Here is a 12,316-nt window from a genome sequence, read left to right on the forward strand (position 1 = left end):
CTTTACCTAAGCAAGAGTTAAAAAACCTTTTAGAATGGACTCTAGTTAATTTCCCGAATGCGAACCGTTCAGCCGTCTTTACCAGAGACTTTTGTGACTCAGTTGGAAATAGACTCTTTAATGACATTTCACGCCGGGATTTGACTGGCGTTCACCTCCTCCCGGCATGCAGAGCATTGGTTGAGCTGTTTGCTGCACAGCAGAAGCCCGCGGCAGCTGCTCAGCCTGGCCATGCTGTCCCTGAAAATCCCCTCCATGCTGCCGCGAGTCCGCAGCGGGGCACACCCACCGCCTCCCCCCCGCGCCACGCGGCTGCGGCGCCCGCGGCCCCTCCCCCCGCCCTCGTGATCGCGGCACCCGCTGCTCAAGCCCCCCCACCGGACCCCGCGGCCCCTCCCGCTGCTCCCTCCATCCCCGCATCCCCCACTCCGCTCACCCCTGCCGTTCCGGTTGCCGCGGTTCGCCCCCCCTGCTCCAGGTCGGGCCCCTCCCCCGCCTCCGCCCCAGCGAGCCCGCCCAGCAATGTGATCGCGGCAACACCTCCCGCTGCTGGCGCTGCACCGGCCCCGCACCCCCCTCCCCCCGTGACCGCGGCTGTACCCCCCCCCTCCCCCCCGCGAGTCCCGCTGCTCCCCCAGCCATGTGCTGTGCGTCTGTGGCTGCCGCCATCGCCGGCCTCCTGCAGAATCACGTGGCCACGTTTCTGCAAACAGTGCAGGTTCCCCTCGCTGCCGCGGCGCCGGCGCTGCCTGACTTCCCGCAGGCATCCGCCACTTCTTTGCCGCCGGTGCCTTTTGCCGATTCCGGATCTACCGTGCTGACCACGACAGCGTCCTTTGTGCTGTGGGATGGAGCGGTCCAGCCCACCAAGCCGCCCCGCGCCTCCTGCGCGGTGGCTCCCCCACCGTTGTCACCGCCCCCCCTCAGACATGCCCACTGCTGTGGTCCCGTGCCTCCCCGACCGCCCGGTCCCTGCCCCAGCCCAGCTTGCGAGCTGCCAGCAGCTCAGCTCCGCGGCACAGACGCCGGCTAGCCCTCCGCGCCCTGTCCCCGCTCCACGGCGATCCCTAGCCAGCCCTCCCGCTCCTGCTGCCGCTGCAGCTGCGCTGGGGACCGCGGCCACCGCCGGAACCGCGACAGCAGCCCAGTCCTCTGCCCCTACACCCCCCACCGCACCCCTGCTTCCGGCGCCGCTGCCGGCTCGGAGCGCCGCGGCGCTGCCGCGGCCCAACCCGCCCCCATCGCGCAGTGGCGCTCCGGGGCTCCACACCATGGCGCTGCCACCTCCTGTGGGCGGCGACGCCCTGCCGTTCCCTTCTGTGGCCACAGACACGATCCCTGCTGCGCTCCCCGAGGCGGCCGCCATGATGCCTCACCACGCGGACCCCGTGACACGCCCCCCGCATGCGCAGTCCCTGCGACCCTCGGAAGTCCTGCCTCACACTGCGACACTGCCGCCCCCCCACGCCGCCTCCGCCACGCCTTTGATCCAGCCTCCCGGCTCCCACACGCTCCATGCTGCAGTCTACCCCCAGCCGACATCACTGTGCCCTCCCACGCCAGCACCACCGCTCCCAATTCCAGCCGCAGGACACCAGTCCGCGTCGCCACAACTTCCGGGATCACCGCATCTACAAGTGTCTCCGCCCACACCACCAGCCCAGCCGGAGTCTGCTACAGCCTCATCACAAGTAGCCCCCACTGCAGCGCGCCTCGCACAGCCTCTGGAAACCCCAACACTACAGCCATCAGCAGCTCCTGCGCAGACGCAGCCTCCAGCCACCCTTCACCTGCCTCCATCGCCACCGGGTACCGTGCCTCCTCCCCCCGCGTCCCTGCCGCTGCCACCGCATCCTGCACCTGACCCAAGCAGGACTGGACTACAACCAAGCACACAAACCGTGCAACGAGAAGGGGGAGGGTTGAATGTGACAGCCACTTTGACAAATACAGGAGAAACAGCTAAGCATGTCTGCCAGCATTTTTCACAAGCTTTCTCCTATTTGGGTGTCCCCCAAGAAATCAAAACAGATAATGGCCCTTCATATGCTTCACAAGAATTAGCTGCGTTCCTGAATGACTGGGGTGTTCGCCATACATTTGGCATTCCTTACTCTCCCACGAGTCAAGGTATAATAGAAAGAACACATCAAACCTTGAAACGCATTTTAGATCAACAGAAAGGGGGAAAAGACCTGGCTGCACCTCAAAGGAGGCTGAATAAGGCTCTGTATGTTTACAATTTTCTAAATAGCTCTGCAGAAGAGCCTGACCCCCCCACGTACAGACACTTTTTGAACAACAAAAAAGCAAAACTAAAAGAGCAACCCCCAGTTTTGATTAAAAACTTAGATTCACGACAAATAGAAGGACCATACAATCTTATAACATGGGGAAAGGGGTTTGCATGTGTTTCCACACGTGGAGGACTTAAGTGGGTCCCAGCAAAGAACGTGAAGCCCTACCACACATCAAAGCCCGCTGACACCCTCACATCAGCCAGTACTTCCACAAGTACAAACCAAGAAGCAAGCACCCAGACCTGAGGTGCACAGAATCATCAGGAGAAAGTGATCTGCCAGGAACAGCTCAAGAAAAGAATGAAGTTTTATCGTTTGTGCGCGTGCATGTTGCTTTTGTTCTTTTGTTTTAGTTTTTGTAGTGAAGCTTTACCTGTAAGTCAATCAAATACAAATGTCTGGGTTGCTTTAGCCAAGTCTTCAGGCTCTGATACCATCTGTCTATCCATCCTGGCTAGACAATTTGTTTGATGGTTGGAGCTTTGCACCCTGGCTAAAGGAACTCTGTAAAGTAGGTTTGATTATCCTGATAGTGATAATTGTAGTTTTAGTAGCAGTACCCTGTATACTTCAGTGTGTGCAGAACATAATGAGTAAGACAGTATCTAACATCTTAGTTGTTCATCAGAACGGGGGAGATGTTGGGGAAGATGAAATAGCAAGGCCCTATAAATATGATGGCCTGGCAAAAGAATCAGAGAATACAGATATCGAGATGAAAACGAGGTTTGAAATACCAAACCTTGATCACTGAGCATCTCGAAAACAATAATGCAGCCAAGCTGGAAACAATCCCCCCTTCTGATAGATCCTAAGGTCAAATGGAATGTTCTGTATCACCCCTCAATGTGTGGTTCATCCCATACCTGTAACCCTCCCCTGAAGTATCAGATGTCTGTAACCCCATTGGCCCAAGTCCTGTCCCAGCCCACCTTGAAGCCCCCTGATAAGGTGTGGCCGAGGGACTGGACGCTCTCTCTCTGGGACCCTCCTGCTGGGACACCCACCTGTCACTCTCTCTCTCTCTCTCTCTCTCTCTTCCTGCTCTCCCTGGGCCTGCCACGAGTTGCGGCTAGCAACTCTAAGCAGGGCCCTTCATCGTTTACAATAAACCATATGCTCTAAAGACCGGGCTTCAGAGATCCTTCGTTACCACCCATCCAAACTGTCTTGGAGCCCAGCAGTCCCTGCAGTACCTGTCTCATTTACCTGCTCAGAGTGTTTATATTCAAGATCTGAATCCTCCCAAAGATCCTTCAGGTAACAGTGTTTTGGGGTCTGTCTCAAATATTGACTTTCAAGTTGCTCTTCCCAGATTTGAGTTAGTGAATAATAAGTGCGCTTCCTTATGTCCTAATTCAGATAGTATGATGAGTCTGGAACACATTCCCATAGTCCAGCTGGTTTTGTTATAGCTGTGTGTTGTCCATATTGATTAGAAGAGCTTGAAATTCCTCAGGTTTGTTTCTAAGACAATGATTGCTGGTTTCTGTTGTGAATTGAACTATGGCAAACACGGGGCCTTTTTAAATACACGATGAATCTGATCTTTAAGAAATGTTCCTGTATGCTTCAAGATATTACCTTTCTATTTAAAACTACTAGTTTCTAACCCAGGTATGAGCTTTGGGATTTTCCCTGCTTATAAACACTATGGAAGCAGAACAATGTCAGGTCCTGTCAAGCAAGGAGTGGGAGCAGACAAAGCCTACTGAAGAACTTCACATATTGTAAGCAAGATCTATGTTTAGGTTTCGTTGTTGATGGTTCTTTTGGGTTTGATTTTGGTTCGATTTTTTTTGTGTCATTTTTTTTTTCCCTTAGGGACTGTTTTGGGTTTTCTTTGTTTGTTGGGTTGTTCCTTGTTTGGGTTTGGGGTTTTTATTTTGAGGGAGAGAGAGAGAGAGCTACCACTACTTAGTTGAATAGAAACTTTGGAAACTTTTTCAGATACTGAGACTAAATTCTTCCTTTTCTTCTGCTTTACCCTTTCCTTCCCATTTTCTCACTTGTGAGTGGGACCAAATGCTGTGCTTACTTGGCTCATTGTAAACATAGAATGCAACAGCTTTTAATGGAAAAATTGAACTTCTTTTCTACCTAAAGTAGAAAAACTGGTAACTGGAGTAACTGGTGAGAAGGTCTCCCTGGAATGAAAAGTGTTGCTTTATTCCTTTCAATGTGCATTGTACCCATTAACTCACCAGACACTTATGAAAGGGAAAATTATAAAGTATTTTTAAATTGCCAACACTAGATACAAGTGAAAAAGTGACATTTAGATTTTTCAAGTCCAGTTCTTTTGCTGAATAAATATTTACAATGTCTGTTTTTAATGTCACATCAAATTAAACTAGAATTTATTTTGCCTGGATGAAAGCCACAAGTAGCCTGAATTAACCTTAAGAAAAATGTTGAGATTGCAAAACTACTGAGGTCAATATAGCAAACAGTTCTCCGAGTACTGCAAATGCTGTTTTTGCAGTTTAAGTCCAGCTCTCTTGGACAAAACAGTGAAAATGTCTCTCAAATCAGTTTTCCATTAATAGAAAGTTTGATATTCATGATTTTATATTCATGAAATATAAGTAATGAAATGGTGATGTCTTACCCTTAGTGGTGGAAAAGATCTTATAACAAACCCCAGAAGATTATTGCTGGGGGAGCCTGATAATATTTTTTTATGCTAATTCTCATTTTGCAGTGGGAGTGAATGATGTCATCGTGTCTCCTCCCACTGTGTAAACTAAGCTCGTGTCGAAGTGTTGCTGCCTCTTGTCACAGAGAGAACGGTTCACTTAAATGCAGCTGCAGTACTTCTGTGTGATACCTGTCAGAGCCATTCCCAGTGCGAGGTTGGGTTTGTGACCATGATGTCAAGATTTGTCTGTCTTCTTTTCTGTGGATATATTGCACTAAACCTGGGAAATACTCAGACATTGCCCAGAGGCAAGTAGCTATGAACAACTTTCTGGGGGTTTGTTTGTTTTTCTCTTGTGGGACTTAGGGGTTTTTAAAGCTCATATTTTGTTATGGAAATTTGCTTTCAACATGTTAGGAATGATTAAAGGTAACAGCCAAGATGAAAGAAGGTCAGGGAAAAGGGCAAAACCAGGTATAACAGCAACCTTAAAGCTCTTGAATAAAATAAGCTTAAAAATTTTCATGGTATCTTATGACTCTAGTGAGAATTATCATGACAAAGTTACTGTCTTTAATAATTTTATAGTTATTTGGACAGCACTGTGCAGGTCTGTGGTTTAGTATCTTAAAGACAATGTGACTTGGAAGCACCCTGTGTTGCTGGTGGAAGATTTCAGTTTTGTCTTTGAAAGAACTTGTATACTTTCCCTTTATATCTATCCTTAACAATTCAGTAGGCATTGATTAGTGTAGGTCAGCTTGTGTGCATTTTGAGGGAGAGAAATATGATTGATTAAAATGTATACAAGTAGAAAAACCACTCCAAACCTGTGTGAATATTTGTTTAACCATTCCTTTCTCCCAGAGTCTGGAAGTACAGTAGATTTGCGAAGCTGGCAGTGATCTCTTCTTCTCCTTGGTTATATGACACACATAACATTGGTATTTTAATAGTATTTTATTGCTTACTGCAGGAAGAGCAGTCATAGCATAAAATTAAAATAATATTTCTCTATCTGGATGGTAAAACAGTTCATAGTGCCTTGGCATTAAGGCAGCAGTTTCACAACTGTTTCTGTACTGCACATATTGCTCTCACTTTGTGGAAGTGCTTGCCTGAGTCCACTGTGCTTTGTAATGCATTTTATATCTGCATTCTCCTGCAGCCACTGACATTTAGACGAACCTGTGATTTAGTTATGAGAATATTTATTAATAAATAAGCACTTTGAGGGATTCCTAGGAGATTCTCTTTCATAGAAGGGAAACCTAAAGGTATTTTGGGGAGTTGAGGTAATTTTTTTCACCCCCATCCCTCCTTAGGAGACTTTTTTTTTTTTTTTAGAATTTCATTATTTTTCTTTCTTCCATAAGATGACATTCTTTTGAAATTATCTTTCTTTTAATCTCATCTTCTGGAGCCAATGTGGAGTTTTCTGTATACTAGTAATAGTGGAACAGTGTGTAGTCTCTGAGTAACAGATATGCAGTTCAAGTCAAACTAACTCTAAGAATTTAGTTTTGCGAAAAAAGGACTTAAGAGAGGATTATGTTGACCAGACAGGAATCCTGTATGTATTGCCTGGACTGAGGGAAGGAACTTTTCCAGTACTTGTCTTTTTTAAATGGCTTCACTGGACTTTCTGCTCACTACTGTAGAATAGTGGCTCTAAGTTTATGCTCAGACAAAGCTTCTAATCCACTGCAAGATTAACTTTGGCATGCATTTTTTCTGTCCTAAAATAACATTGCAGAAGTGAAGTTCTGTTTGCCAAATGCATAAAGCTGCAGGTGGAAACTTAATTTCTTTTCAGTGAAATATATTTTTTAAGATTCTCCCCTTGCAGTGTAGAAACATCAGTCAAATTATTTTGTTTGTAGCTGCCTCTCCAGTTACTCTTTACAAAGAATTGCATTGAAAAAGTAAGTGTATTAGTACTTAGCTGCTATCTGGAAATGTTCAAAGGATTGCCTTCTACAGCATTGTCTTGTTTGATAGGGACTACAGACTTTTTTTGTAAGCAAAGACTATATGTAGATCTTAAAGAGGTTTAAAAATGAAAATATGTACTGGTAATATTCTGTTTTAAGAGGGCTTCTCTGCCTTGCTATGTAAGCTTAAATTCCAGTGAACTTCTGTGCTCTTTAAGTCCCAAAGTATGTAACTGAGGTTTCAGAGTCACTCTTGCTCTCTGGAGAACAATGGAATCAAGTTCATAACTTGAAGGAGAGCGCAATCTAGCCAAACTTGCTTTCTGGTGGTGCAGGTACTTGTGGAAACAGGTTATCAGAGTAAATCTTGCCCTTCTTTCCAGCACTTTGCAATTCTAGTGCACAAATCTTCTCTCCCAGAGGTGAAACACTGACCCCATGTCTCGTGGACTGGGATTTCCTTTCACTGGTACAAGGTGGAAGGAACATCTTGCCTCCTGCAGCTGCAAAGGAACAGAGCCAGTACAGTGACTTCCAGAGCTGTTTGAGAGACTGTGTGCAAATGGGCTGGTCAGGAGGCTGGAACACAAATTGCTCCCTTTTCCCATATATTTTTGTACTTTCACCTCCACACGTGTGTGTTTTACTAGGATGAAAAAGAAAATATTATTGCTGTTCTCAAAAGAGTGTTTTTTATTAATGAATTCTTTCATTGTTTTAACTTCAAAGATTAAGGTATTGTTGGAGGAATAATAATAATAAGGAAACACAATATAATTTGGAAAGGAAGGCTGGTGGGTAGTGTGTTTTAGTATGAAGGCAGTGGGTTTTTCACACTTATGTTTGTGTTTCATCTGGGGGATCACTTGCTAAGAAAATTCTGCAGTCAGTGCCTTTGGATACTGAGTGAAGGATCACAGAACAGCACAGTGAGAGATGCTGGTACCATTACAGATGACATTTCATCCAGTATTTCAGCAGCTGTCCGTTCAACTTTGTCTAGCTTCTAAAGTTTTCTTCTAACTAGAATTTTTCTTCTTGTTTTTGTCTCTCTTATTATGCCATTATGCCAGTGCCATCCAACATATATGATTCTGAAGTTCAACACTATTGTGCTTTATTGATGGATGGAAACATGCTCTAATTTTTATGGTTCTGCATAACAGAAAAGTTCCATTCTTAAAGAGCTCAGTGTTGTCTCTCTAGACAGGAATTAAGTACAGACAAAAAGAGTTGTCTTTAGAGAATGAGTTGGTAAGCAGAGCATCCTGGATCTGAGACAGATGAGAAAACAAAGCCACAGAATCCAGAACAAACAAGTTACAGGACATACTCCACGAGATTGTGCTGCCTTATAAACCGTGTTTCACTGTCATCTTTCCAGTTGGAGTTGATACAATTGTTGAAGGAACAGCTGAAGAATAAGTTCTTAGTGTTTGGTAAAGCAGCATTTCATGTTTTTTATTTTGTCACTCGACTTTCCAGTTACAGCACAGAGGCACATGGATATGTGGTTTTTCACTACATTCTCTGTTTCTGATAGCTTTTGTCTATCTTCATGTTCTGTTTTACTTTGTTAGAGCTGAAAAGAATTTGGGGTTGATCTCTTCTTATAAAATTTCAATTTTAGGAAGTAATTAAAAAAAAAAAAAGTCTGAATGTTTTTCTGGTGGTTTTTTTTTTTTTTCCCCCACGGATTTTTTGACATGTTTCTGACCACTGTGGTTTTCCTACTATTTGAATTAGTCATCAGGTACAGTGGAATTCAGGTCCATCCTGGTTCTACTTTCCAGGACTCAGGCCTATGCTACTCTGCTGTCCAGGAAGGGCTCAGGAAACCCTAATTTGGCTTTCTCCTGTTTGCTGTCTTCTTAGGGAAAAAGAATATGGACTTGACATTTCTTAGGGGGCCATGTGAAAAAGCCTGATTTACAGACTCCTGTAGGGAAAACCAGATCCAAAACTTCCTTGTATCTGCAGTTGTCAGCAGTGGGGTTAAGTGGGAAAAAGAATTGTTTTGCACTGAGGATTTGTTTCTTTGTTTGGAAGTACTGAATATGTTTGGTCTGATATTTTAGATAGCTACTAACTAATATTTGTACTTAAGGTAATTATAACTGACATCTCTTTTAGAGTGAATGCTGTATTTACAGTAGACTCCCAAACTTTGACATTTGAGAAAAGGAGTAGACTAATTTTATTCCTAGCTAAGTTTGCTGGCTATGCTATGTTACGTAATACATCTTACTAAGCAGAGCATGTGTTTTCATTTACTAGTGTCAAACAGTTAAAACAATGTAGAGTTATTTCAATGTATCACAGTTATTATATTGCAACAGCCAAACTTTAAATTTTTGTGCTGCCCTGTCCCTTCCTGCCAGAATCACCCTTTTGGTAGCTGTAGGGTGGCAGGGCAAAAACTGAAGACAGGGAAAAGTCTCCTGGAAGTTGTGGGGTTTTGAGCATGCAGTGAAGCTGGCATATTAAAATATCACGAAAGGATTGAAATGACATGTGGTTTATATGTTACTATCCCCATGGTTTATCAAACATCTTTCTGGGAACTATTTATCAAAATGCACAATGCATTAACTTTTAAAAAATGTTCTTATGAAGAAGAACCAGTTTGAACTAAATTATTGAACTTCATTTTTTGTTGTGTCTGGAAAAAGAAGTGCAAAATTAATTTGGTTTTTTTTTTTTTTTTTTTTTTTTGTGAAATATTTTCTTATATTTAATGGCACATAAGTGTCAAGTCCAACAGGAAATTTAAAAGGGATCCTTTAGCTGGTGTAATAGAGTGACAAGGGTTTTCAGTAACTAGATATGTCATGGCAAATTTGGCTGATTCTTGCTCAGAGTGAAAATAGACTGTAAGAATGTAACAATTATAGCAGTTCATTTAATCAAATTTATCTTATCACGCAGACAGTTGTGTCCTAGGCTTGCACATAAACATATCAAAACCCAGTACTGAGTGTCAGGCTTCTGAGTTCAAAGATAATCTGTAATACCAGAATTCCATTTTTGTATTGGCACAAACAGTGGTGCAACATTGTGATGATGCATATGGGTGGATTCTGCCAGAATTAAATTCCACTACATATGAACACCTCCAAAATGATGTCACTGCTGGATAATCTGTGTAACCTTCCACCTCTTCATTATAATTTTCGTGTTCACAAGTATCCCTTTTTGAACTCTATTTTTCAGCCCTCCTTCATATAACCTCTGACTCTAGCTGTTCCAGAAGGGCAAGCTACATAATTCACTTCAGGGGAGAGCTGTAGGCTAAATCCTGCTGCTGCTGTGGAGCCAGACCAACTCTGGATGGATGGTATAGTCTGTGTCTGTTGACTGATGATACAGTAAATGGACAATGGGTTTGAGGCTTCTTTGGACCTTTTGGACTCACCAGGTGTGTACTGCACACTGTGTGTGGAAACAAAAACCTCTGTCTGCTCCAGGGGGAAAAAATGGCTAGCAGTGACCTGCCATAGTCAGGACTGTTCATGCAACTCTTATTGGATTTATTTTCCTTGGGGGAATTCAAGTGCGGACTTGAAATTGTTTGTGAGCAAGACAAATTTGTTGCTGTGGAGAGTTCTTGACTACTGCCTTTTTGCAGAAGCCAGTTGGAGTCCTTCTGACTAGCATGGTGAATCCTGTTGAGAAAAGAAGCAGGTATTCGTGTTCTGGACAGCCTGCAGCCTGAAATAGGTGCCCTTAGCTTAACAGCCTGGTCTGCAGTGTCTTCCCAAGTGGAAAAGGGCAGCTGGAAACAGGCCAGATCCTACTCAGACTTGCTTGACAGGCCTTAGTTCAAATGGTCTTAGTTAAAAATTGTTTTTTTACAATACAGGACAGCATGTATGTAATGCTAGTTTGCTTTGTGAGATATGTATTTGCCTTATTGTGTTGTGAGAGTGGTGGTTGTGAAGATGACTACTGGCAGCATCATGAACTAAACTTTTGTATGGGCAAGGACAGGACCAACTATTCCAGTACTGCCATCCCTCAAAGCATAACAGTCATGTGCCATTTTACTCTGGCTATGTCAACTCTAAACCTCCTCACTTGAGCAAGCCAGTGTGTGTCATATCAAGGTGAAGAAAACACAGGTCAAGTTTTGAACCACCAAGTGATTTTGTACTGTTCATGAAGTCATGATTGTAGTTATGGTCACCAGAATGGAATGTTTTTGCACTCACTGCTTCACCAAAGTGATGTCATCAAAGTGTGCAGGAATCCAGGCAAGGTTATGGAAGGATGGTTGCATTAAGATTATCAACACAGAGTCTGCACCCATTCAGAGCTGCTGAATAAAATGCTGGTAAAGAGTTGGGGCTCGAGTTATGAAGATTCTAGACCTAAAGGCAGGGAGGTAGGGAATGCTTTTTTGTAGGAGGAAAACTACTTTTCTCCCAGTCTGGAGGGAAGCTTTATGGCACTTGTTCAGAGGTTGGAAGACAAAATATAACCTGTGTTCTCTAAAATGCTTTAGATTTGTTGCGGAGGTCTATCACTTTGCAATAATTTAGTATTATTTAGAGCATCTTCTGGAAGAAAAATAAATGAAGTGATTGCAATAATAATTGTTCTTAGGCTAATTGTAGCAATGGCTCTTATATAAATACTGTTTACCTTGAACAAACATGTCATCAGGGCTTCATGTGAATAAATCCACTTTGATAAAACCCAGCTTAATGAAGTGCCTAAACCTCTGCATATGATTTGATTTTTTTTTATTTTGTGTGTATGGGGTGTGCTAACACTAGGGCTAGCACATTCATTATTGGCATTGGTATGCATTATTGGCATTTTTCTTTTTCTTTAAGAACACTGTATGTTCTTAAAAAGAAATTGTAATTCTATACTCTTTCTCAAGCTGAAGAGTTGATGGCAAAATGGATTGTCAAAGTATGAGGGGATTTTTTAGGGCTATTTTTATATTTTTTATTTTATTTTATTTTATATTTTTATATAGTTCTAAGGTTTTGCATTATTCTTAAAATCTGCTTAAGAACAGCACAATTCAGTACAGTGGGAAAAGATTCTTTCCAATCACCTGCGGTCGTGTCATTAGTTTATGAATCTATAAATGGCCACAGAATGCTTGATATGAGTTTACATAATTAATACTTTGGGAACCTGGCCAATTTTAAAGGACTGAGAGTGTATGTGGAATAACATTATTTTTAAACTCACATTTGGAAAAGACTGTTCTTTTTTCAGCTGCTTGTAATATCTGTTTTATAATTAATATAATTAATATAAATTAATATTTATAAAAATATCTGTTTTATATTAATTATTCGCTTTAATTTTTCTTTCTGGGCTGGAACTCTGGAGTAATTTTAGAACACATGAAATTGTGGTTGGTTCAAAAATACAAATATGCATGCTTGAAATATCCCAGAAGATAATTTTCTGACTTCGAA

The 12,316-nt window shown here is 43.1% G+C and overlaps 1 protein-coding gene across 6 annotated transcripts in view; it reads left to right on the forward strand.

Annotated features, from left to right (window-relative positions):
* The first annotated feature begins 5,132 nt into the window (after positions 1-5,132).
* ABI3BP (ABI family member 3 binding protein) overlaps positions 5,133-12,316 on the forward strand; it is a 127,876-nt gene continuing 120,692 nt past the window's right edge. For all 6 annotated transcript variants that reach the window (XM_053970119.1, XM_053970122.1, XM_053970121.1 and 3 more), the window contains exon 1: positions 5,133-5,249. In XM_053970119.1, coding sequence (XP_053826094.1) covers positions 5,171-5,249 — 79 coding nt within the window. In that variant the 5' untranslated portion in view covers positions 5,133-5,170. The remainder of the gene's footprint in view (positions 5,250-12,316) is intronic.

Source organism: Vidua macroura, chromosome 2 (assembly GCF_024509145.1).
Source record: "Vidua macroura isolate BioBank_ID:100142 chromosome 2, ASM2450914v1, whole genome shotgun sequence".
Lineage (NCBI taxonomy): Eukaryota > Metazoa > Chordata > Aves > Passeriformes > Viduidae > Vidua > Vidua macroura.